The sequence below is a fragment of the Monodelphis domestica genome, chromosome 2 (genome assembly GCF_027887165.1).
Source record: "Monodelphis domestica isolate mMonDom1 chromosome 2, mMonDom1.pri, whole genome shotgun sequence".
NCBI lineage: Eukaryota > Metazoa > Chordata > Mammalia > Didelphimorphia > Didelphidae > Monodelphis > Monodelphis domestica.
Window position 1 is genome coordinate 506,530,618 of NC_077228.1, and position 27,188 is coordinate 506,557,805.

At 40.5% G+C, this 27,188-nt stretch overlaps 1 protein-coding gene and 1 long non-coding RNA gene across 2 annotated transcripts in view; one reads left to right on the forward strand and one right to left on the reverse strand.

The window, feature by feature from the left end:
• Positions 1–27,188, forward strand: part of NLK (nemo like kinase) — a 141,888-nt gene that overhangs the window by 108,047 nt on the left and 6,653 nt on the right. The window contains exons 4-7 of the mRNA XM_001368457.5: positions 535–641; positions 2,129–2,214; positions 10,752–10,961; positions 13,543–13,644. Coding sequence (XP_001368494.2) covers positions 535–641; positions 2,129–2,214; positions 10,752–10,961; positions 13,543–13,644 — 505 coding nt within the window. The remainder of the gene's footprint in view (positions 1–534; positions 642–2,128; positions 2,215–10,751; positions 10,962–13,542; positions 13,645–27,188) is intronic.
• Positions 10,394–27,188, reverse strand: part of LOC130457536 (uncharacterized) — a 32,809-nt gene continuing 16,014 nt past the window's right edge. Inside the window, exons 2-3 of the long non-coding RNA XR_008916825.1 lie at positions 22,193–22,863; positions 10,394–14,817 (exon numbers count right to left, since the gene is read on the reverse strand). This is a non-coding gene — a long non-coding RNA (uncharacterized LOC130457536). The remainder of the gene's footprint in view (positions 14,818–22,192; positions 22,864–27,188) is intronic.

The following is a 27,188-nucleotide window of genomic DNA, read 5'->3' on the forward strand; positions in this document are numbered from 1 at the left end:
AAAAGGTTCATTTAAATACTGGGGTTGGTTGGGAGGTGGGGACTGTGTGTGCTTACATAATTTATCATCATCCTCTCCATTTTATGTCAGAGAATAGAAGCCCAGAGAGATGCTAACCCCAGATCCTTTAAATTAGGCTGCATTTTTTTCTCTCCTCCAGTATTTAGTTAGACCAGAATGAGACTACCAAATCCTTTTTGCTGGAATTCATTGAATGCTCCCCATCTTTTTTGTGATTCTTGAAATTGTGCTTATTCTTTAGTCTTTTGTAGGACCTTTCCCCATTTTATAGTGCTGGTTAGAGAAAAGAAAGATGATGGTTTGCTTTGACCTGTCTCCTAAATGTAAATTCTATAATTTAATTATATCGATCTCCATCTCTTGAGCACTGGAATTCTGACCCTTGAGCTGTGAAATCAAGAACTTTTCTCCTGGCTTCAGCTATGAGAGTAGAAGTTTTTCTTGGCACTAACTAGTGCTTCTGGGGGGTTATGAGCTGCATTCTCTGAACTCTCCTTAACTTCTGACTTCAAGCTATGTTGTCACAGAATTGATGCAGAGTGACCTACATAAAATTATCGTCTCTCCTCAACCACTCAGCTCAGATCATGTCAAAGTTTTTCTTTATCAGATTTTAAGAGGTAAGATTTTGTCTGAAGGAAAAGAAATGGCTGTCTCGTCTGAAAGTTATGTTTTTCCTTTTTCTTTTAGTCTGGCCTTCTAAGGCTTTCCTGCTCCAACAGGCAATTCACTTTTGATATAAGCATATATAACCAAGTTTAACATTTCCTTGAAGGCTCTCAGGTTGCTGAGAAGTTCTTGATTGAGCTTCTGTGATAGTGATGGCAGTGATGGAACTATCCCTTATCAGTTGGAGCAAGTTGGTTTGTCAGAAGTAAATTGGGAAGACGAGCTCACCACAAATACTGACCAGATGGAGAGCCATGAACCCTTTGGAATAGAAGTACATAGCACCAGGTGCCTAAATGAGAGTATCTCTTTGGCCTCAAAAGTCACCACAGAGCAGCGGAAGAATCTGTTGAGACATTGACCTACCAAAGCAGATGAGGAACTAATGGAACCAGCTGCATAAATGACTCTCCAGAGTGGGTCATTGACAAGAAATGGCCATGCTGGCTTGACCAAGATGAGTGTAAAGAATCTTCTTGGCATTTCTGACTTAATATTCATCATTGAATTGGTGCCTGGACATTAGTCCTCTTTTAATTAATTGAATTTTGCTGTCATGGGACAAGATGCGTGATTTGTCTGAAGCCCGACAGAAACTTTTTTCCCCTTGTATAAGATTTAGAGTTAATATTTTCCTTAGAGATTTAAAAGCTTCCCCTCAAAGTCTGGGAACTCCTAAATCTTTATTATCCATCAATTCTGCCTAAGCATTGAGAAGCTTTTATTAGCTTATTTTCTGTTCTTTCCCAGTCACACTTAATAATCCATATGACTATAGTGAGGAATCTGATTTGTGGCTTTTTTAGTTTAAAAAAAAATGACCTTGGATACCTAGAGAGTATTCCCAGAGGCCTAAAAGGGACCTTTCTATAGCAGTGTGGAAGTTCCCAGTATTCAAACCAAAGGATGAGAAAATTGTCCTTCGTTTTCTACAACTGAGAATATAGCTAATGGAAGGAAAAGCCAGAATAGACCCCTGGAATGTCACTTTGGAGTCTCCCTGAAGAGAAGAAAAGCACCACATTGACTTCTCATAACTAAAGTAGCCTTCAGGGGAAATGTTTCAGGGTATTTCAGAACTCCAGTGACTACACATGAGCTACCTGGGGAACTGAGTGGTCAGGACAACCCTGGTGTCGGAATCACTGCTGTAGATTTAGCTTCAAATCGGTTTGTTTCTTATAAGACATATCTGAAGAGTGAAAACCCTTAATGACTTTTTTACTTTGTATTTAACTGTAACCAAAATTATAGAGGTGTGTGCACATGCACAGTCACAAGCCTGAGTTGATTTCTTCATCTTACTCATTATATACCTGCTAGGGAACAGCGCAAAATCTCCCTTTAATAATTGTTGGAAACCTAAGAAAAGTTTTCCAGAATTTCTCACTGCATTAGAAATAATTATAAGCCTCTGCCATTGAATTTGTTGTTTCAGGTTTGAAATATCTTCATTCAGCCGGCATTTTACATCGCGACATTAAGCCAGGGAATCTCCTTGTGAACAGCAACTGTGTGCTTAAGGTAGGCTCTTCAGTTTATTTTAACATCCAGGAGTATCCAGGGCAGCAAATTAGACTTTAAGAGCAATGTGCTTTCAAGAGGAAATCGTTCAGGTGTCTGCCTTTTTGTTTGTTTGTTTTTAATAAACTCCAATTTTCTCTGGTCCATCTCACTGAAAAATACTAGCCCTGATGAACATACTATGCAAGTACTAGGATTGAGCATGTATTGTTTTGACACATGGCAGATTCTCCCATGTTTCTTCCCTTTAGTGTGTATGTTGGGGTAATGGTGCTGAAATGAAAAAGGGGGAATAAAGAAAAGGAAAGTCCCTTAAGTAAAATGGCTTCCCTTCCCACCTCCAAAGAAAGAATATTATTAGGCTTAATCATTTGAAGACTGATCATTCATTTTAGAGTAAAGGAGGCCATCTGCCCATGTGTGGTTATACAAGATAGGAAGAGCTCCGAGAGGAACAGCAGAAGCTCTCAGAGCCATCCCTCTCATTTTCTGGGTGAGAAAACTAAAGCTTAGGGAGTTTAGACAGGCTGTCCAGCAAGGCCATTCAGGGAGCAAGTGTCAGAGGTAGGATTTAAACCAAGCTCTGACTACAGTCCACCACCAGGGTGCACTTAGCTGAAGCCCAGCTTAGCAGGAGAACAGTCTCAGACATCTGTCAAATTCATTTCCACAGCATCCATTCAAGTCTAACTTAACTATCCTAATGAGAGCTGAGAGCTATAAAATGGTCATCTATAGATAATCCTGAAATCACATTGAAATCATTAACTTCAGCTCCTTTCCCCACTGTCTTTCAATTGAACTGCTTAGAGATATTGGAGTTGGCATGTCATTTTTTCTTCTCCCCAACCCACCTCCTAATGGAAATGTGAATTAGCAGCAAAGTTTCCAAAAGTCAAGTGGCAAAGCTGGACTGGATTTTTGCCTTTGTGTAACGGACAAGCCACTGTATTTCCTCCTCAGTGTGTAGAAACAGGAAACAGAAAACTGCTTGGAGCCATGTAATAGCCATTATACATTTTAAGACTTCACAGTGAAAATCGGGTGAAATTTTCACATGTCCCATGATTGACTTTTACATCATATTGCTTAATTCTACACAGTAAACACTTCTAATATTTCAATGGATGTACTTAGAGAGGAAGAAAATTGTTTTTTTGTTTTTTTAATGTTGCCTACTTTAAGAGCAATCAGTAGTGCCTTTACTATTTAGCTGGTTGGCAGTTCAATCAAACATTCAAGTCAAGTGTGTGAATGAATTTCATTTTATGATTTTAAATGCTTTCTGCTAACAATAAGCCAGCTTGCTTTAAATGCTGGTTGGTTAGGTTACTTGCAAATTAAAATTCCTATCAATCTAACCCTGCCTCCTGTACTTAGGATCACTGATTTAGAAATGGAAGAGATTTAAACCTTCTCTCTCCTTCCCTCCCTCCCCCAAGAAGTCACTTTTAATGTTTTCAAAGTCTTCAACTAAAGCCTTTAGCACTCTGGTATAGAAGTTGAGAGCTGGGTTTGAGTGAGTCCTGGTTCTTCCATCAGTTGGATGACCTTGGGGGAAAAAACCACTCATTTCTTTCTTTTCAATGAGGATTGTATTAGTCCTCTCCGTAAGTCTTAAGATAAGAAATCATCTATTCCAAACTTCCCATTCACAATGAAAAAGAACTGAAGACTTGGAGGGTTAACCCCCACTTCCCAAGCCCTTTGACTCCAAATCCACTTCTCTTTGTACTCTTACCATTTTCCTATTCTTCTTAACATATGTTACCTAGAAAGAATGCTAGTTTTTCAGATTGCCTAAAAAATAAAACCTCTGGCCATCATATGATGAAATACGTTTCTTCAAACTAAATTTACTTTTTTCCAAGAATAGAAAACCAAAATTGTATCATAGAAGTCATTTTGTCCATGTTTCTGCCTCCTGGTGGTACACTGTATTACCCATAAGTGAATCTGAGTTCTTCTTAACTATGTGGGCAAGAGACCCTGCAGCCTGCCTCAGGAACCAAACCCCACATTTAACAGTTTTTACAAGAGATGATCATTCTAGCTAACCTAATGGGATAAAAGAACTGCACTTTCTGTATTCTGGCTGTTGACTGGAAATGAACAAAGAGGGATTTTGTACAGAACTTGACAAGCTTGATACCTTAGAATTAACATGAAGTTGATTTTCCTAGCTGTTTTGTTCCAGACTACTTTACTTCTAGTAGTATAAATAGAGGAAAATATTGCTTCTGAATAAACAACACACAATTAGGACACACTTATATTTCACTGTGCCCCTACTGACTCATCAGAGAGGGCCACATTTACCAGACTAGAGAACTGGGCCACAGATACAAATTCTTATTGGATGTGCAAATTTAACAATAATAATTATTCTATCATTGCATCCTTTCCTATGTTGAGTGTATTTAATTTCCTATTATGCTGCAGAGAATGGGTTATTGAAAATTTCAATAGCTCATTGGTTATCTAATCATTGATTACTAGCTTATCTTCCAGGTAAGTTGTTAAAATTGGCTCCACACAAGGATAGCAGACCAAACAAGTGATGTGCTTTGGAGCCGAAGGCTATTTTTAAAACTATAGATACATACAAAATAGAGAAGAGATAGAGGAGGGCAGCTAGGTGGCTTAGTGGATTGAGTCAGGCCCAGAAATGGGAGGTCCTATATTCAAATCCGGCCTCAGCCACTTCCTAGCTGTGTGACCCTAGGCAAGTCACTTAACCCCCATTGCCTAACCCCCTTACCAGTCTTTCGCTTCAGAACCAATGCATTTTATTGATTCTAAGATGGAAAGTGAGGGGTTTTTTTGTTTTTTGTTTGTTTATTTTTAAGAAAGAGCGAGCAAAGGTTTGCTAAAAACATCAAGGCCGAATTATTAAGGTTTTTATCCCCTAGTCATTCAACTTGCATGCATTAAGTACCTACTGTTTTCCATGCTGTGCTGGGAATTAGAAATCCAAAAATAAAGAATGAAACAATCTCTCCTCTCAAGGAGCTAACATTGTGTTGTGGTTGAGTCATTTTTCATTTGTGTCTTAACTCTTTCTGATCCCATTTAGGGTTTTTTTTGGCAAAAAATATTGGAGTTGTTTGCCATTTCTCTCTTCAACATTGTGTAGGGAAAGACAAATATAGAGAAGCATCTACAAAATAAATACAAGGTAGTGGTTAGAAAAGGAGGACATTAGCAGTTGGCAAGATCAGGAAAGGTTTTGTGAAGATGATACTTCAGTCTTGAAGGAAAACTGTTAAAATTAAATTAGTTTCTCTACTAAAAGTATTATATATTGTGAGGTTTATTAAAGATTATTAGAATTAAGAAATACAGAAAATACAAAATAAGAAAAGCATGTGCCTAGGCCCAGAGCCCATTCACAACCACTTACATCTTGCCTGCGTGTAGAGAGACGCGTGTGCTTAGAAGCGGAAGCAGAGAGAGCAAGTAGACAGTACAGTCAGTTTAAATACCCATTTTGTTCTCGGCCCAGGTGGGTATCTCTGGTGAGATTTTAGGGAATTCTGGGAACTACCAAGGACTTCTGGGAATTGAAGTCCGGGGTTCAAATCGCCATTTTTACAAAAGAGATTTGCATAAGTTAAAGATGAAGAAGGAGAACATTCCAGGTCTGGAGGACAGCTGACACGCAAAACCACAGAAAGGATAGTAATGCAGAATGAGCTAGAAAGATAAACTAAGGCCAGGCTGTGAAGGGACTTCAACACCAAATAGAAAGGCTTATATTTAATCCTAGTGGTGATCTGTGAGAGTGAGTAGGGAACTGACAGGGAAATGTGCATCTCAGGAGAATCATTTTTGTAGCTTGATGGAGATAAGATTGGATCAGGAAGAGAGCTGATAAAGAGATCAGTACATTAGTCCAGGTGAGAAATAATAAAGACTTGGACCAAGGTGGTTTTTGTGTGAGTGGAGAGAGGGGAATTTAGAGCAGATATGATGGAGGCAGAAACAAAACTTTAAAACCAGTTGGATAAATTGGGTGAGGAAAAATGAAGAGTCTCAGTAACTCTGAAATTATGAACCAGGGACTGAAAGAATGGTGGTGCTTTTGACAGAAAAAAAGCTTAAAAGAGCCAAAGAATTTATGAAGAGGCAGCATTTTAAGTTGAAGGAAAGGAAATTTAAATAACTAAACAGATCGTTCTTCCAGATAAGCTGTTAATGCAGTTATAATCCATGCTCTTTAAAAAAAAAAATCTAAGCTGAGGACTGGAGCCATGAAAGCAGAGAAAAGGCAAAGGCTCACCTGAACTTCCCCAAATTACCCTCCCAACAACTTTAATATAGCATCTCAAAACAAATTCTGTAGTAGCAGATTCCACAAAATGATGGGAGAATAGTTTTCCTACCCAACACAAATTAGAAGGTTAGCAGGGAAGGTGTCTTTATCAAACCAAGATGGTAATGGAGCATAGATCAGCAGGCAAGGCTAGCCTCACCTCAGTGAGCCAGCAAGACCTTGGGGGTGACTGAATCAGTAGCAATGACTTCTAGAGCTATCAGCCCATAGATAGTAAGGGATTTGAGCAACTGATCAGAAGATTATAGGGTTCCCTTTGCTGATTCTGCATGCAGGAATCTGTTGCATTGCCCACACACAGATCCAGATTGCAGTCCTTGGTCTCTCAGTCCCAGGATATGGAAGAGTATTTGTGGAGCTTGCAGCCACAGGAACCTTGGGAACCTGGTCACAGTTCCAGGGGAAGAAACTGTGGTTGCTCATAGACCAGAGCACAGACCAGGAAAGTATTAAACATCTCTCTCATACTGCCTTAGAAGAAATGAAATCTTATAGATCCCTAGAGCTATCTCTGAAAGCAGCTGCACAAAAAAACCTGAGGTACAGATTAGTGACCCCTCTATCCTAAGAGTAGAGCCCAACTTTAAGTTAAAAATCAAGAAATAGGCTGAAGAAAATGAGCAAGCAACAAAAAAGAAACTGACCATAAGAGATTATTTTGGTGACAGGGAAGATCAAAACACAAACTCAGAGGAAGACAACAAGGTCAAACTGTTGCATCCAATATCTGAAAGGAAAATGTGAATTGCTCTCAGGCCCAAAAGAATTCCTGGAGGAGCTCAAAAAAAGGATTTTAAAAATCAAATAAGAGATAGAGGAAAAAAATTAGAAAAAGAAAGTGATGCAAGAAAAAAATGAAGAAGAGTCGACAGCTTCATAAAGGAGGTACACACACCAAAAAAAAAAAACTGAAGAAAATAACACCTTAAAAGCAATAGGTCAAATGGTAGGTGTAAAAATCCACTGATGACAAGAACTCCTTTAAAAAGAGGATTAACAAAACTCAATAATCACATGAAAAAGTGTTCTAAATCATCCCTCTTGATTAGAGAAATGCAAATCAAAACAGCTCTGAGGTACCACCTCACACCTAGCAGAGTGGGCAATATGATAGTAAAGAAAAATAATAAATGTTGGAGGGGATGTGGCAAAATTGGGACAATGCATTGCTAGTGGAGTTGTGAATTGATCCAACCATTCTGGAAGGCAATTTGGAGTTATGCCCAAAGAGCTTTTAAAAAGTGTATACGCTTTGATCCAGCAATAACACTACTAGGTTCAAACCCCAAAGAAATTTTTTTTTAATGTTTGTACAAAAATATTTATAGCCATGTTTTTTGTGGTGGCAAAAAAAAAGGAAAATGAGGGGTTGTCCAGCAATTGGGGAATGGCTGAACAAATTGTGGTATATGGTGGTGATGGAATACTATTATGCTATAAAGAATGATGAACTGCTTGATTTCTACAAAAACTGGGAAGACCCCCATGAACTGATGCAGAGTAAAATGAGCAGAACCAGGCAAACATCGTACACAATAACTGAAGCATTGTGGGACTATCAAATGCAATAGGCTTTGCTACTAATAGCAGTGCAATGATCCAGGACAGTCCCAAGAGACTTATGAGAAAGAATACTATCCACATCAAGAGAAAGAACTGTGGAAATAGAAACACAGAAGAAAAACATGATTTATTACTTGTTTATATGGGTATAGGATTTGGGATTTGGGTTTTGAAAGACTATAACAAAAATGAATAATATGGAAGTAGGTATTGAGTGGTAATACATGTATAACCCAGTGCAATTGTTTGTCAGCTCTGGGGGTGGGAAAGGAGAAAACATGAATCATGTTACCATGGAAAAAATACATAAAAATAAATAAAATTTCTTAAAGACAAAAAAAACAAGATTGACTAAATTGAAAGAGATAAATAAAAATTCACCAAAGAGAATAACTTTAAAAAGTAAAATTGACCAAATGTAAAAGGAGGTACAAATGCTCGCTGATGAAAATAATTTCCTAAAAATTAGAATTGGGCAAATGGAAGCTAATAATTCCATGAGACATCAAGGGAAAATAAAAAATATATATATAATAGAAGAATGTGAAATATCTCAATGGAAAAATAACTGATCTGGAAAATAGACCTAGGAGAGAAAATTTAATAATTATTGGGCTTGTTGAAGGCCATGATCAAAAAAACAGAGCCTAGACATCATCTTTCAAGAAATTATTAGGGGAAATAGCTCTAATATTCCAGAACCAGAGAATCCACCAAATGCTTCCTGAAAGGAATCCCAAAATAAAAACTCCAAAGAATATCATAGCCAAAATCTAGAACTTCCAAGTCACTGAGAAAATAATATAAGCAGTCAAAAAGAATTCAAATATCATGGAGCAACAGTCAAGATAACACAAGATTTAGTAGCTTCTACATTAAAGGATCCGAGAACTTGGAATATGATATTTCAGAGGGCAAAAGAGCCAAGATTACATCCAAGAATCAAATGCCCAGTTAAATTAATCATAATGCTTCAGATAGAGGAGGGGTGGTATTCAGTGAAACAGGACTTTTAAGCATTCCTGATGAAAAGACCAGAGCTGAGTTGAAAATTTAGAGAAATATAAAAAGGTAAACAGTGAAGAGAAATCTTAAGGGATTCAAGAAGGTTAAACTGTTTCTATTCCTACATGGGAAGTTGATACTTGTAGCTCCTAAAAACTTCATCATTATTACAGCACTTATAAGGAGTATAAATAGACATGTGCAAGTTGAATATGATGGGGTGATATCTAAAAAAAGAAAATTAAGGAATGAGAAAGAGGAATGCACTGGGAGAAGGGGAAAGGTTTAGGTAGTATGGGGTAAGTTATCTCCCATAAAAGAGACAACTTTTACAGTGGAAATGAAAATGGGAGAGGTGGAAGAACACTTGAACCTTACTCTCATCAGAATTGGCTCAACAAGGGAAGAACACACATACTCAATTAAGTAGAGAAATCCAACTTAATCTACTGGAAAGTAGACAGTAAAAGAGATGGGAATGGGGGTGCTGATAGAAGGGAGGGCAGATTGGAGTAGGTGGTAGTCAGAAGCAAAACACTTGAGACTGGACAGGATAAAAGGAGAGAGTAAGATAAACAGGGAAATAGAATGGAGGAAACTCACAGTAATCATAACTGAAAAAAATATATAGCAAGTTTCTCTATATAGGCTTCATTTCTCCAATATATATAGAGAAATGAGTCAAATGTATAAGAATATAAGTTACTCCCCAGTTGATAAATGCTCAAAGGATGTGAACAGGCAGTTTTCAGATAAAGTAATCAAAGCTATCTATAGTCATGTGAAAAAAAATATTCTAAATCACTATTGATTAGAGAAATGCAAATTAAAATAACTAAGGTTCCACCACTTACCTGTCAGATTGACTATTATGACAGAAAAGGAAAATGCTAACTATTGGAGGAGGTGTGGGAAAACAAATTTTTTATGAACTGATTTTAGAGTTTTTTAGAGTTATGAACTTATTTAATCATTATGAAGAACAATTTGGATCTGTTGCATGTCCAAAGGGCATGTGTGTGCCCTTTGTCCCAGCAATACCACTGCTAGGTCTGTATCCCAAAGAGATCAAAAATCAAAAAGGAAAAGGACCTATATGTATAGAAACATTTATAGCAGCATTTTTTATGATGACAAAGAATTGGAAATTAGGGAGATAGCCATCAATTGGGGATGGTTTATCTGTGTGTTTTCTTTCACAACATGAATGATACAGGGGGAAAAGTTGGGGTTGGGGTCTTCCCTCCTCTAAAGAAAGAATTGATGGAGTCTGAATGCAAATTGAAGCCTACTCATTTTTAATAGGGTTTTTTTGTGCCTTCTTCCACAATGTGACTGATATGTTTTGCATGAGACCACATATATAACATGTATCAAATTGCTTACTATCTCAGGGAAAAGGGGGAGAGAATTTGGAACACATAATTTTTAAAAAATGTTAAAAAGTGTTTGTACATGCAATTGTGAAAAAATAAAATATTGCCAAAAACCATTTTCGAACAATCATACTCTTTCAAAGTATTAAGCCTATTTTAACCTGTTACACATGTAAATAACATTTCCTCATAAAAAAATCTGAAAGCCCTGATCATTTCAAAATCATATTTGAAAAACAAACCAATTTTCTGTTTAGATTTGCGACTTTGGATTGGCCAGAGTGGAGGAACTGGATGAATCCCGTCATATGACTCAGGAAGTTGTCACTCAGTATTATCGGGCCCCCGAGATCCTGATGGGCAGCCGTCATTACAGCAATGCTATTGACATCTGGTCTGTAGGCTGCATCTTTGCAGAGCTGCTAGGACGAAGAATATTGTTTCAGGCACAGAGTCCCATTCAACAGGTATAATTATACCATCAACCTTTTATGCCATGTTATATAATTGACTTTCAGCAAATCTATTTTCAGATATAGTTGAGAGAGTTAGGGTTTTGTCATTACACATCAGAGGGGCTCTTACTAGGGTATCTCAGGTCTTTGGCTATATGTGCACATTAAATTCTGCTGGAACAAATTTCCTCAGTGACAATGAATAAATATATCTTCTTTCCTTTCATTCACTTGAACTATAGGATGTTTTTTGTAGGGCTGGTAGTGTTGCTGATCGATTTATATCCATAATGGTTGACTTTAAAATGTATTCATTGAATTCATGGAAATTCCACTTGAGCTTTTTCTAGGAGATTCGATATTGATGTCTTGAAATCTAAGCATTTAGAAAAGGCTGATGACATTTAGTGGATGAGGAAGATATTTAAACACTTTGGGCTCCATAGAACAAAATTCTTTAAAATACACATTTTGGGAAGCACTTATAACACTGATTAAAGCTTCTTGGATATATCTAAGTGAAATAGGCTTTTACTATGCATCTCTACAAACAGTATGTTCTCACTTAAGTGCAGCATATCCTTTGGGTCCAGAACTGTCAGTCACCATGTTAGAAAATGTATTTGCCCGAGTCAACTGTTAACATATTTCTTGACTGTATGTTCATAGCCTATAAAAATGTCTAAAATTCTATGTGAAGATTGTCCAAAGTTGGGATTTTCTATCCTAAAAGTGACGGTTACTTTGCTCCATTTGTATTCATTTTGAACCATATTATAAAACTTCTACAGAGTATGAATTCAGCAGAGAAGGTATGATGTGTACAAAGCTGCTTTAATGCACCAATTAGTAAAGTAGCCACATAATAGAGGCCAACATGTGGCTCTAAAAGAGTCTATTATGTTCCAAATTTAAAGGACAGATTTTTTTTGATATATGCCTTCATATTTGGTCTTTCTGTTTGGACACAGAGAAGCTTACATTATAAAACTAATATTAGTCTTTTAAAGGTGGGAAACCTTTAAGTGACAAATAGGGGTTGGAGCCACTGAAAATGTAAAGTCAACAAGGATCTCAGGCTACTATTAAAAATGAGTAAAGTGTGGCTTATACTGGTATTTAAAGCTTAATTCTCTAAAGGGAGGGGAGTTGTTTTTGCTGCTCTGAAATGGCCACTTGGGGAATCTTCCTATGTGTTACCTGGAAAGGGGGTGGGAGAAGTTACAAAATAGTGAAGAGAATCTAACTTCCAGCTGAACACAGTGATAGAAGCTCCTAATGCTTTGGAGAGGGGGAGGGAAATGAAATGAGAGAGAGGCAACCAGCCTTTGTGCAAGAGCTTTATTATCCAAAGATCCAACTGACTTGGGCAGACTTTTCCAGATGTTTCATTATTTTTCTTACTGAAGCTGCTATTTCTGATCAGCAGTAGCTTGACTGCTTTATGTAAACCTTGACATTCTGTCTTAGAATCAGTACTAAGTGTCAGTTACAAAGCAGAAGAGCAATAGGCACTAGGCAGTAAGTGACTTGCCCAGGGTCACAGAAGTGTCTAGGAGGTCTAAGAAGTGTCTCCGGTCAGATTTGAACCCAAGACCTCCCATCTCCAGGCCTGGTTCTCTATGTACTAAACCACCTAGCTGCCTCTAGCCTGACTAACTGTACAAGTTACAAAAATCGTCACCTAATCCCCCTCAGGAAAACAAATTTAAAAAACCTTTGTGAGGATCTTCATTCTTATAGAGGGATGTTTCTATAATGTGTCCCCAATAACTCCAAAGGCAAGTGCTATAGAGGTCTGTCCTGGGCTCTAGACAAACCCCCAAATTGTGCTGCTTGGTGATTCCAGAAAGAAAAGTACAAAGTCGTATTTCATAGGTAAGAACTGCCCAAACTAGAGAATCAGAAGCAAGTGTAATTGGTAATTAGGCTAACAACCTCGGAACATCTGTAGGGTTAGAGACAAACGCTAAGGACAAATGGCTGTGTTCAGTGATGGGCCGTCCGAATCATGTCGCCAGATTTGCAGAATGTGTGCTATTATCCCCTACGGTGTGTGGGAGTTCTTTGTCAGAAGACTATCCTGACTATAGTGTAAGGGAAAAAATGAGGGCCCAAACCTTGCAAGGCCAGCTCTGATCTCAAATGTAAAGGCTCTGTGCAAAACCCAAGAGTTCACCGCTTTGTAGGCTGCCTTACCGGCGAGGCCGAGGCTGCTCCATATACCAGATCCAGCCCTTCATCTCACTTCTTGAAGAATATGTCCTTTGGCTGGATTTGACCTGGTATCAGGCACACACAGGCATACATAAGTGCTAGCGTGCCCAGCACAGAAGAGGCCAATTGAGATTTCCTTAGTAAGTCTATTTACCTCCCTATATTAATGCCATGCAAATAGGATGGAAAGGGGCCCCCGGCTGGTGCTGGCTAACCTTTGCTGTTTAGTTTGAGTGGGCTAGAAAGTGAGGTCATAACCTCTCCGTTACCTTGAAAGCTTTACTCCAAGCTCTCGGAGAAGCCCTGACGCCACAGTATCTCCTTGGAATGTCTCCTGACCCAATGACGGCCATCTTTTTTTCCTGTCTGTCTACAGTTGGATTTGATCACAGATTTACTGGGCACACCATCACTGGAAGCAATGAGGACAGCTTGCGAAGGTGCAAAGGCACACATACTCAGGGGTCCTCATAAACAGGTAAGAGGCAAAGAAGGTGAACAGCTGGGTCTGGTCACCATCTGCCAAGGCAGGGACAAGGGGATATTGGAGTCAGAATTCATAAGTGCAGGGCAGAGCTGCAGGATTTGTCTTGGCAACACAGCAGATAAAGTTTTGAAAATTGGTCTCCACAACAGAACTTCTTCATGTCGTGCCATGCTGGCCTTGACCAGATATTACTACCTGATAACTTGTTAGTTTTGTTTGACGTCCACAATTGTCTCTTCGTCGAAAGTCTCTTCCTTCCATGTTCAATTCTAAGCAGGATTTCCTAATTCTGTCTGGCCTACTTTGCAACCTTTTCACTTTCTGATCGTATTCTTCTAGGGGTCTCTCACATGTCCAGGCTTTGTAGTGCTGCTTAGCCATCTTGACAACAGGCCAACTACTGCCCCTGTCTGAGCCTGTCTCCATCTTATTTTACATAAATGATGCCAAAGGACCCTTCCATCTCTGACATTGTGAGTCATCTTTGTAACCGTGCTTTCTCCCATTTTATTAGCATGTCCACCAAAGGACAGCTAAGACGAGTCACGAGGGTGGAGAGCAAAGTTATGTCCACGTACAAAGAACTTCCAGGCCACTTGTTTCCGTTTTGCCCCATCCATGGTGGGTCTCAACAGTAGCCTGCTTACATGTCCTGAAGCTCTTTTTGCACTAATCCAGAATCAAGGTATGAACTCCTAGAAAGTGACGTCATGCCCAACAGATGCACCCTGACCCTTGGAGCTTGCCTCTGACCAAGCCCCTTCAAAGGGACACAAACTGGGGGAGGGGGGAGATTCTCTATCCTTTTAATGCAGCAGCACTTCAACAAGTGCTTTCCGATGTATCTGTGGGAAAAACACCAGAGCGGTTTTCAGAACTGCAGAAACTTGATGCAGAACTTTTGTGGAAGCCACAAACTAGGTCAGACAAAGACCGAAGATTAGGCAGGGGATGCCCAGGCTGACTCCTGATCCTCCTTGGGGTTGTTGGTCCTAGAATGGATGGGCATTCACATCAACCACCTTGCAGCCCCTTGTTAATGATCAAAGCAACATTCTCCTGACATGAGATTTAGGTATGCAGACAAGACACTTTCTTTGTCGGGTTGTTTCCTCTTACAGTTCTAGATCCAGTGTTGTTAATTCTCCAGGTCATCGTTTTTACCTGAATTAGGGAAGATAAGAAACATTTAATATTCCTGGTAATTAAAACCCCAATCAACAAATACATGTTTGATCTTTGTAGAAACTAGCATATACCAAAACTGGTACCAGATAAAATGTTTAATTTTGAATATATAACCAAACCGTGAAAGCACCTTCTCAAATGCCAGTTCACCAATGTTTTGTGAAACACAAAAGTATTCTGGTACATATAAACTTGCTTAGCTAGCTAAGTAAAATGGAATGTGGATTGTCTTTTTTTTTCTTGGCCTTTTTCCCCCCCAAGAAGGTAATAAGATAGTCACTATTTATGGCTTTGTTAAGAGCCCTGGATTTCATACTTTTTTATTCCTATAGAAGGGGTGAAGGATGATAAAGTTACGATATCTTTTAAAACCAGGGAGAGCCCATAAATATAGGTTTCGGCTTTTGATTTATAAGCTGTGTTTCAACAATTGCTATCCTTCTTTACTATTTATTTACTTCAGAATCATAAAAACTACTTGAGGACTTAACATTTTTTAGAATATTGTGGCAAATCCAAGGAAAAGTGTTCTACTATGCTGGAAGAAGTGATCAAGAAATAGTTCATTTAATGCATGGATACAAAGCTAATTTAGCAGGTTCTCACAAATGAATATGTTCTCAGAAACAGCGAAATAATTTCTCACAAGATTGCTGGGCCATAAATATTGCCCAGCAAAAAGGTATTTGAGAATGGAAGCCTGATGAGCATCAACAGCAAGATGCTGTCCCACCATCTCTGTGGGAATGTAACACTATTGCTAAGTTTCCAGTGAATTGATACTCTCTCACATGGTAGACGTCTTCCTGAAAAGGTTTCTCCCAGCTACCAGAATGAGCCTCTAATTTGAGTGCATCAAGTGAAAATGTGTAGGAATATAAGCCTTGAGGGCATGTTAACAAGTGACTGTGTAGACTCCTTCCTGACTGGAGTTTGTCTGCGTTGAGTGGTCGTGTGTTCTCATCATGCCTAGAAGGAAAGAAAGGTCACTGACTTTAAACTTTACCTTCCCAATAACTCTTGCCTAGAAGGGACACAGCATGTGAGCTCTGTTTGAAGCCTTGAATCTTGGTAGATCCAGCTGTGACGGATTTACAGTTCTGTTTATACATAGTGTAAATTGACCCAGATTTTTCTGTATAAACATTCAGCTTGACTTCTACAAAGCCATTCTTTCACTCCCAGAGCCCTAGGACAGCAGAGCTTCCTGGAGTATGACCTTATTAGCCACTGCCTGCACATCAGGCTGGGGTTTACTCTCTTTACACCAGAACGTGAGTTTAAGAGGCTTCACACACACCAGTGTCTGTAAAGACATTTTTTAGGATTTTTAACATGGCTGATTCTACCATGATGTACAGTACAGCCTTGTGTAATGCGTTGTACTCCTTTAAGGTCTTGGCGGGGTGGGGAGATTGCTTTTTCTAAGAGTTGCTATCCTTGATCTATCCATCAGCTTGCTCTTTCCATGTGATCATTCAGTGTTAATGATTTAGGCTTTCACCCTGGTTTGGGCTCTCAGATCCCTCCTGCTCTACTCGTGTTAACATGTAGTGATCCATTCCTCTCTCCTCCAGCTGTGAGTACTCCTCACTCAGCCAGCAGCAAAGTGAACAGGAAAGCCTGATTTCTTCTAAATGCTGACCGCATCCCTCCCAGCCTTGATGGCTCCAATTACTACTTGGAAGCCCTGGCTTCCTTGGAGTGCGACCCTGTCAGCCCCTGAGGCCAATGCCTGCAACTCCACTCCTGGGCATTAGATTGGTGATGAAAGCTGCAAGGACTCAGAAGAGTTTGTGTTCAGCCTGTCCCTGGTAGAGTTCCTCGTGCGACTCTCAGAAGATTCCTAGGGCAAAGTAGATAAAGAAGCCCAATCCCACCTCAGGGTGCTGCTCCTCATTAAGGTGGGGGCAGACAACCCTTCTCTCCCCTCCCCCCCCCCCCGACCATTCTCTCCTGAGCATCCTGTAAAAGACACCCATCCTGGGGAGCCTCTGTTGCCACATCTTCACCTTCTAGCTGTTGGGAAATCTTGGCTGCACAAAATATTTCAGGATTGACCTACTAGAGCACACAGAAGACTTGTATAGATTCAATTACAAAGTACTCCTTAAAGAAATAAAGAACAATCTAAATAGCTGGAAGAATATTTAGTGCTTATAGCTAGGCCATACCAGTATAATAAAATGACAATACAACCAACATTAATTTACACTTTTAATTCTATACCAGTTAAATTCCCAAGGGAATACTTTATAGAACATAATAAAATAACAAAAATTCATTTGGAGAAATCTTGGTTGTCGCTCCTAATCTCAGACAAGTCCCAAGGTAACCCTGGCAACTTGTGTGTCCCTCTGATGTGGGATGAGTCCTGTGGTTACCTACCATTCGGGCACCGCTAAAAGAGAATGTGACTCTAGAATGTGTCCCTCTGCCTATGAGGGCATAACTTAAGTGGATCTTTCAGGCTGCTTTAGACCCTTGCCCCACTTCTATCCTGTTGAGTAGGTTTCTGGGCATCTTCCCAAATAAATAGGAGATTTCAGAGAAGACAGATTTCTCTGACATAGGCCCAGTGAAACTGTGGCCAACAGTCTTCTTAATGGAACCAAATGATCTAGATGATCTCTAAGGTCCCCTTTAGCCTAAAGCTATAATTCTTTTAATTAGCCTCCAATGTGCCTGTCAGGCTAAATTCCTCATGCTTGAAGTGCTGTGAAGACAGACAACAGTACCTACCCCCATCCAGGTTCTGCACTTATGCAGTGATAACCTGTCCTTTGATCTGGTCCATCCAAGGTACCCTACACATGATGACCAAGGATTTCTAGTGGCGGCAAATCCAAGCAGATGGATATTTGTACATTAAGACATATAATGTGCATAAAGTACAGCCAGAAGACCTCTAGAACCCAAATTAATTCCCTTGGGCTGTGATCACCAAAGATTTCATTGTTGAATTCTGTGTGCAGTATGGCAAAACTAATCTTACACTTTAGGAGACAAAAAATCACACTCTTGAATAAAATCCCAATTCATTCATCATCACTAACCTAACCGCCCTTCATTCCTCCTCATTGCTGAGTTTTGTACAATAACATCTCTTGATCCTCCACTCAGTATATCCCCTCTTCACTGTGAACTGCAGCTTCATTCCATGTATTTTCCAGCAAAGTAGACATTATATAAATCTTTGATGCATGGACTACTTCAGCATACTCCAAGCCAATCTATAGGCATCCTTCAAGAAGATCTAGAACCGTATTGGTGAACCCATGACATACATGACAGAGGGGGCTGCTCCCCTTCTCCCTCTCCAAGTGCACCTGAGGACATTTTTCACAGCACCCACCCCTCTACCCAGAAGTCCAATGGGAGCACTTCCTCCCTCCCCTGTGTGGGGTAAGGTGGGGGGTTCACATGCAGCATGAGGGTTGCATTTTGGGTACTTGGTCTCTAAAAGGTTCACCATCACTAATCTAGAACATCCAAGTTGATCAAAATAATGATCTCCAGAAAAATCCCTATGGTTGGGAGATTAGGTATGACTGTTAATCCCATACCAACGGTCTCCCTAACAGTCTCCCCAAAATGGCCTTGCCCTGCCCCCCAAGTTCATCAAACTAGTCAGCCACGAAGTACAGCTTGAATTATTTGAACTCAAGATACACCCTATAGTTCTTCAGTCTTTGTTCTATCTAGCTTGATGGTATGACCTTTTACCTACTACATTTGCATTCTTGTCACATATTTGTATAGGGTATGTATGAATTTGAAATTCAGTCTATCCTGAATTCCATATTCCAGCAAAAGAAACTTGAAACTTCATTGACCAAAGAAATTATAGGCTAAAAAAACTGGACCTAGGAGCTAGCCATCTCCCTCTACCTTCATTTAGCCCTGAATTCCACCCTAACCATCAGAAAAGGAAATGAGTATTAGAGCCCTTGAGCAATTCCCCATTACTAGTCTGACAATCCATCTCCCAGAAGGTGGCCCTGACAGACCTTAAGAGGATGTGCTCCTAGTAATCTTTCCTTTCCCCTCCAGCAGGGTTTCCTTTCTTCCCTATAAATCAGAATTCCTAGAATGAAGGAGAGAAAGATCTGGTTCTGACAGCCCTCCTCAGGAGGGTAAAACGAGCTTCCCTTCATTCTAATAGAGCTGCCTAAAAAGCCCTGAGCCACCCCAAAAAAGGAGGCATTTAATAGAGACCCTTAACCACAACAGCTTGCACTCCCTGAAAACATCTCATCTGTTGCTTCCATTAGGCTATTGTATTTTGATCCATCTCATTGACCATACTTCAGGCATCATGTTTTGCCTATTTTACCTACAAACATTTTTTCACTCATTTAGTTGATCTTTCCGTTGAGTAATCTCGCTGCCTTTTTCACCCTATCCTAATTGTGCTGTCCTGAGCTTGAGCACCCGTGACATCTAGCCTTCAGATTACCTGAAAAAGCATCTTCCTCAGTCCCTTGATGGGTGCAGACTTCATCCATCTTAAAATCTTTCCCCCAAACCTGCTACTCCCTCAAACTGTTAGTCTACATTTCTTCTTTTCCTAATTTTTTATTTACCATCTTGTTTTCCTCCTATTCTCTGAGTTTCACTATGTCCCTTGGTTCTGTCCTTGAACTTCTCCCAATAAAACCTCTTCCTTGGTGATGTCATCCTTTCCCATGATTTCAATTACTGCTTCTTTTTTTTTTTTTGCAGTTAATTCTCAAGTCTATATACTCAGTCAGGATCTCTCCCCTGAGCTCTCCAGTCTCATATTTATGCCTGTTAGATATCTCTGTGGATTTCCAGTTTGCACCTCACACTCAACAAGTCTAAAACGAACTCATCTTATTTCCCTTAAAACCCACATCTCTTCCCAGCTTCCTTCTTTGTTTATGACCACCATTTCCCCAGTCATCCAAGTTCATTATTGGCTCTTCTTACCTAGTTGGTTTAAAATCCCGTCAGTTCTGCTGGCGTCTCTCTTAGGCCTTTCTCCTCATCTCCACTCACATACTAGCACTACCCTAACATGGTCTCCTCTTCTATGCTTTCCCTTCTGCCGGCAGGCTCCGTGCAAATGCTAAAACTGTCTTGCCAATACATGGCCTGCAATGACACTTTCTTGTCTAAAAAATCAGATTGTTTTAGGGGATCTGATTCCGCCCAGCCTTTCTGTCCTGTAAGTAATGGTTTAGTGGGAAAAGCACACGTCAGAAGACCTGGATTTCTCGTATATTGTGTGAAAGCTGGCGTAACCTCTATCGGCCTATTTAGCACCTCCGAGGGGGGGCGAAGGAAGAAAACCTGAATCCTCAAAAGCCAGAAAACAATGGTCAGAAATCACCGGGAAAATAACACCTGGATTTCAGAATCCCCTGCATTCTCGCCACAGGACCAAAAGGTAGCAGATTGGTCAGTACTCTGGGTTTGGTGTGGGCGCCACCTGCTGACTTTCCGAGAAACTAGTGAGTGAGTAGGAGGGCGTCATCTGGGAAGTCTGGTGTAAAGCTATAGTGCCGCATAGGATATTTGAATGGCTACATGCTGTGTTATTTGATGGTCATAAACTATCCCAAGAGTACTTCAAATCACAAAAAAGTGCAGAACAGTCCTGTGGAACAGGATTTCTAGCCCTCAGCCATTTCATATACTCCAAATTGGGCGTGGGTTGCTTGTCATACTGATGTATGGATCAGATAACTAGTACAGCATGCTCCTGTGCTTCTTAAAAAGATCAAATGATGAATGGCTTATACATGAGCATCGTGGAAAAGCAACCAAGAAAATACTTCTTAAAATAAAGTTAACTTGAGGGGGCAGCTGGGTGGCTCAGTAGATTTGAGAGTCAGGCCCAGAGATGGGAGGTCCTGGGTTCAAATGTGGCCTCAGACTCTTCCCAGCTGGGTGACCCTGGGCAAGTCACTTGACCCCCATTGCCTAGCCCTTACCACTTCTGCCTTGGAGTCAACACACAGTATTGATTCCGAGATGGAAGGTGAGGGTTTTTAAAAAAATAAATAAAGTTAACTTGAGCATATCTGGGTGCTTTGGAATGCAGGCCATATAATGTTTAGTTTGTAAATTCTGAATTCCTAACTGGGGTAAGAATATTCATGTTGACTATGCTTATTCAGGATTGTTTTGGTTTGGTTTGGTTTGGTTTTTTTAACCTGGATGTCTGAAGTTTGGGTGCAAGAAAAAGCTCTTCTTTCCAAATAGTTTATAGTGGAGAACTATTTCCCTATTACAGGTAACCTGCCTGTATGAGGCAGAATTTAAACCTGGTCATGCATGCATAAAATGTGTGTATAAAAATGCCTTTTCTGTACCAAGTACTGTGCTAAGCACTGATGATACAAAAAGAGCCCCCCCCCCCCAAAAAAAAAAGTCTTAGGAGCTTACCATCAAATGGGAGAAACAAGAAAAGTTATATACTGGATAAGTAGGAAATATTTAACAGAGGGAAGGCACAAGAATTAAGTGGGGTTGTCAAAGGCTTCCAGTAAAAGAAGGGATTTTAGATGGGACTTACAGGAAGCCAGGGGAGTCCGCAGTCAAAGCAGAGGAGGGACAGTGTTCCAGGCATGGGTGTCCACCAGAGAAAATACCCAGAACCAAAAGATAGAAGGTCTTGTTTATGGGATAGCCAGGAAGGCCATGATCCTGGCTAGAGGAAGGTGTAAGAAGACTGGAAAGGGAGGAGGGGGCTGGACGGTGAATGGATTTGAATGCCAAACAGAGCTTTTTGTATTTGCTTCTGGAGGCAAGCTGGATCCCCTGGAGTTTATTGAGGAAAGGCGGGAGAATGTGACAGTGTCAGCCGCCTTTAGAGGAAAATCCCTTTGGTGGTCCAGTGAAGAATGCCCTGGAGTAGGAAGTGCCCTGAGACGGGCGGATTATTACAGTCATCCCTGCGCCAGGGAGGAGGTGTCAGAGCAAGGAAGAGATGCTGCAGAGCTGAAAGCACAGACTTTGGCACCAGCTTGGACATGGGAGCTGGGGAAGAGCCCCACTCTAGGTTCTTGGTCCAAGGGCCTAGGAGGATTAGAGGCTTGCACAGCCTTGGTGAACCTTTTAGAGATCACATGGCCAAACTGCAACCCTTCTGCTGCCTGTGAGCGCCCCCTCCCCCGGGTTTTACCCCAGGGGGTGGGGGAGGGAGTGCTCCCATTGGTGCTGGGCAGAGCATGTGAACATTGTCCTGAGGGGGAGGGGAGCAGCCCCCACATGCCACACCTTTACCAGCACTGGTTCAGTTCTGCTTTGGGATGTCGGGGAGAAATTGGACCAGGAGGGAAGGGAAGTTCTGAGTTCAAATCTGGCCTCATACCTTTCTTACCTAAGTGATCCTGGGCAACCCCAATTGCCCAGCCCTTACCATTCTTCTCCCTCGGTACTGATACTCAGAAGCAATTCCAAGACAAAAGGTAAGAGTTTACCCAAAAAAAGTATATCTTAAGAGAGCATGTTGGGAAAACCCAGGAAAGAGCATTGCAGGAAAAGGGTGTTGGCAGTGTCTGGGCTGCAAGAGATCCAGGAGGATGAGGTTCGAGGCGAGGCCATTGGCTGTAGCCATAAAGAGATCATTATCATATCAAGCCAGCAAGCCTCTTGGCAGCGAGCATGGCCTCGGCAGCCAGGACTCTAGTTGGCTGCTTCTGCCCGAGGCGATTGTTTTTAGGCATCTCACCCAAACACACACTAGTGGATTCCTCTCACATCTCACCAGCGGTTCCTCACAGTCCTTCATGGAACATCCTGTCCTTGTGACTCGTCTCAACACCTGCACACACTCTTGAATAGCGTCTAGATGGGCCGGGCTGGTGATGTGTGTGAGCGGAGCAGGGAATGTCACCGACGCTTTTGGTTTCACCCCGGAAACTCAAGGTGTCTGGAAGATTTCAGCCTCTTCTTAATGGCCTTGGCTCTGGCGTGTCATCTGAGTGTCGTCACTGCCTTTTCCCTCTCCTTGGGAGGGGGTTTTGCACATCACAGTATCCCGGGCCCAGACTAGAAGAGAGGAAGAAAATAGAGTGTGAAACACAGCAGACACCAGAGTAGCTCCCCTCCTGGGGGGCCAGTTAAGGACGACATGAATGGACTCTTCTGGGTGTCTCTTAATCCCCATTTGAAAGCAGAGAGCGAGAAATGATGCCAATGTGTCTGACCCCGGCAGACCTAGAAGAGCTGTTCTCAGAACCCTCGAGTACTCGTCTGCGTACTCTGGAGAAACTCTCGGATCTTATAGACGATGAGGGAGGAGGAGTAACAAATAGGAGTAAAGTGAAAAAGAAAAGATAAGCTCAGCTCTGTGACCACTATCATTTACCTCCGCATTTACTGACAGCAGCCCAAAGATCAGTCGCAAAAATATGCTTCAGCCCATTTTTACATTAAAGATTTGCTGAAAATCAAACACAAGTAAATGTGGGGCTTCTACCCTGGTTAGAATATGAAGCACTTCTGTATCTCATCCCCTCGCTAGTAAGCCCATTGAAGGCAGGGACTGTTCAGGACTCTGCTTGAACACCTTTCCAAAGCAGGAGACTCATTACTTTCTAAGACATGCCTTATATCAGAACTGAAACTTAAATTTCACTGCAAATCAAATCCATTATTTTGCAATTCACTTGCATGATAATATAGCCATTTCAGAGGCATCATATCTTTATTTCTGATGGATGGTGGCGCTTGGCTCTTTAGCTTTGTTTCTCTTCCTTTACAAACTAATCAATATAACAGGGGAATCACTGGCTGAAGGAACGCTGACCCTCAGCTCATCTCATTCAACCCTGTGGAAGACCAGTGACAATCACAGAAATATTGAGGGCCAGAACCTGCACCAGAACTAGACCTCCAGGTTTCTTGTGAAAGAAATCTTTTATAATTATCTCCTAAATTTAAAAAAAAAGGCACCTTAACATTGAATTTTCTTTAAAAGCCAGGAGCAACTGTTTTTAGGGCAAGGTCCTAAACCACAAAGATAGACAACCTTTATGATGAGGCTAAAGAGAGAACTTTAGCTGACATGAAAAATTGTTATGATCATAAGTATCTTGTCAAGATTCTAGTTTATGAACTAGAGAAATGTGAAACTTTGGTTTTTATGTTTATATGGCCCCCTTGTCTTCTTAAAATCCTCCAGTATCTCAATGGCAGGCAAAACACGCCAGCTTCTTGAAGGCTATGCATGAGCTCAGAGGTCCCCCAAAATTGGTCCAGCATCGAGTTCAGGCCAGGCACTGTGACTGTGTGTGACTGATCATGTAATCATAGTAGTAACTGGAACTGGTCATGTTAGTGTAGCCCCTGGTTAGCTGGGGTGGGGGTGGGGGGGTGATTTTTTTTTTCTTTTTATAGACACAACAGCTCTCCAAGCCTATCTGCTAAGGGGCAGATGTCTTGGATCTTCATCAGGGAAAAGAGGATCCATACAGTTGAAATATTGGATCCCTGAAGTGCTGGTCTTCCTCACCTGCCATTGGAGTTTACAAAGACATCATTTTTTCTTCTTTATTTTTAAATTTGGAAATTTTTATTTCATTAACTAATTTAGAATATTTTCTCATGGTTACATGATTCATGTTCTTTCCCTCCCCCACCTCACCCCCCTCCTATAGTCCATTACATTCAATTGTGCCACAGTGTATCCATCTCTGTGTATCCTTTCACTCTGCATCAATTCCTGGAGGTTGTTCCAGTCCCCATGGAATCCCTCCAGTTCATCATTCCTTTGAGCACAATAGTATTCTATCACCAACAGATACCACAATTTGTTCAGCCATTCCCCAATAGAAGGGCATTTTGCCACCACAAAGAACACAGCTATAAATATTTCTGTACAACTCGTTTTTCCTATGATCTCTTTGGGGCATAAACCCAGCAGTGCTATGGCTGGATCAAAGGGCAGACAGTCTTTTAGCACCCTTTGGGCATAGTTCCAAATTGCCATCCAGAATGGATCAATTCACAACTCCACCAGCAATGCATTAGCGTCCCAATTTTGCCACGTCCCCTCCAACATTTATTACTTTACTTTGCTGTCATGTTAGACAATCTGCTGGGTGTGAGGTGGTACCTCAGAGTTGTTTGATTGGCATTTCTCTGATTATAAGAGATATAGAACACTTTTTCATGTGCTTATTAATAGTTTTGATTTCTTTATCTGAAAAATTGCCTATTTATGTCCCTTGCCCATTTATCAATTGGGGAATGGCTTAATTTTTTGTGCAATTGATTTAGCTCTATAAATTTGAGTAATTAGACCTTTGTCAGAGGTTTTTGTTATAAAGATTTTTTCCCCAATTTGTTGCTTCCCTTCTAATTTTGGTTACATTGTTTTAAAAAGCTAGTGGAAATAATCAACAACTTTAGCAAAGTTGCAGGATACAAAATAAACCCACATAAATCATCAGCATTTCTATATATTTCCAACACATCTCAGCAACAAGCATTAGAAAAAGAAATTCCATTTAAAAGCACCCTAGACAATTTTATTTAGGAATCTATCTGCTAAGACAAACACAGGAATTATATGAGCACAACTACAAAACACTTCCCACATAATTAAAACTAGATATAAGCAATTGGAAAAACATTAATTGCTCATCAGTGGGACGAGCTAATATAATAAAAATGACCATCGTACCCAAATTAATTTACTTAGTGTCGTACGCATCAAACTACCAAGAAAATGTTTTTACTAAATTAGAAAAAAACTATAACAGTTCATTTGGAAGAACAAAAGACCAAGAATATCAAGGGAAATAATAAAAAAAATGTGAAGGAAGGTGGCCTTGCAGTACCAGATCTCAAACTATATTATAAAGCAGTGGTCATCAAAACAATTTGGTACTGGCTAAGAAACAAAAGGGAGGATCAGTGGAATAGATTTGGGGTAAATGACCTTAGCAAGACAGGCTATGATAAACCCAGCTTTGGGGATAAAAATCCACTATTTGACAAAAACTGCTGGGAAAATTGGAAGACAGTATGGGAGAGATTAGGTTTAGATCAACATCTCACACCCTACACCAAGATAACTCAGAATGGGTGAATGACTTGAATATAAAGAAGGAAACTATAAGTAAATTAGGTGAACACAGAATAATATACTTGTCAGATCTGTGGGAAAGGAAAGATTTTAAGACCAAGCAAGAGTTAGAAAAAATACAAAATGTAAAATAAATAATTTTGATTACATTAAATTAAAAGGTTTTTATACAAAGACGTCACTTCTGAGACAGTCTTTTCTTCTATAGTCTCACAGCCCAGGAAATAAAAAAGTTTCCCATGGGAAATGCAATATCAGTTTTATGGTAGAACTATCTCAGTGTCCTGTAGGGCCAACAGTATAATAAAACTGTCCTCTTTTTTTTTTTTAAAGGATGCTTCCAATGATCAGGTCACATATACCTGTTAAAGTAAAACCACATGAATCTCTCGAGTCTTGGTTGGAGCCTATGATTATTTAAAGTTGTCTAATAGTGAAGTTCCCAAGGCCCTTGAGCTCTTCAAGTTGTAAAACGGGAGTCACGTTAGATTGAGTGATGGAGCTCTCTCCTTCCCCATCCCCCTTTTAAGCTGTGTAGTTCTCTGCTGTCTTGGACACTCATGAGTTGGGTATAAAATGCTTTAGGCATATCACAAAACCAGACCACCACCCATGGCAGGATAAAAAAAAGGCTTATGATGAAAGTACCTGAAGAATCAGTAAATGTTTAGTATTCATGGCTGTAAAAAGGCAGGTTAGGAACTGGCCCCGCCTGGGACCACATGCAACTTTGAGTTTCCAGAACGTAGAAGAGATGTCACTGATCTAAACAGGACTTTCTTTTTTTAAGTACTTTGGCTTTGACTGTGCTATCATTTGAATTGTCGCTTTACCCACAGAACTGGTCTGAGCTGTCCGTGGGCAAGAGCCAGTTTTAGAAGCCAATGGAAACCTCTGAGGAGCTTTTTTTTTTTAATGGCACATAAATCAAGTGAGATCACATTTGGCAGAAAATTTAGCACTTGTTTAGCTTGAAGGGAAGGGAGAGTCTGCTGCTTCAAAGTTATGCTTTTCTATTAAATCATTAGGAAAGAGATGCCCAAAGAACTTCCCTCCCTCTTCGATGTCCCCCAACAAAAGCTAATTAGGAATGACTGGGGCATGGGAACCACAATGGTGATACTCTGGGGCGTTATGCTAAACAGGTTGAAAGAGGTGGTTTGGGGGTCTCTAGTTTCTGGGCTCATAGGGGCATGATGCAAAGGGGCTACCAATTGCAGGTGTGTTTAGCCTTGGACCAGATTCTGTGGTACAAAGGTCACCTGGGATCTTTATGAGGTCC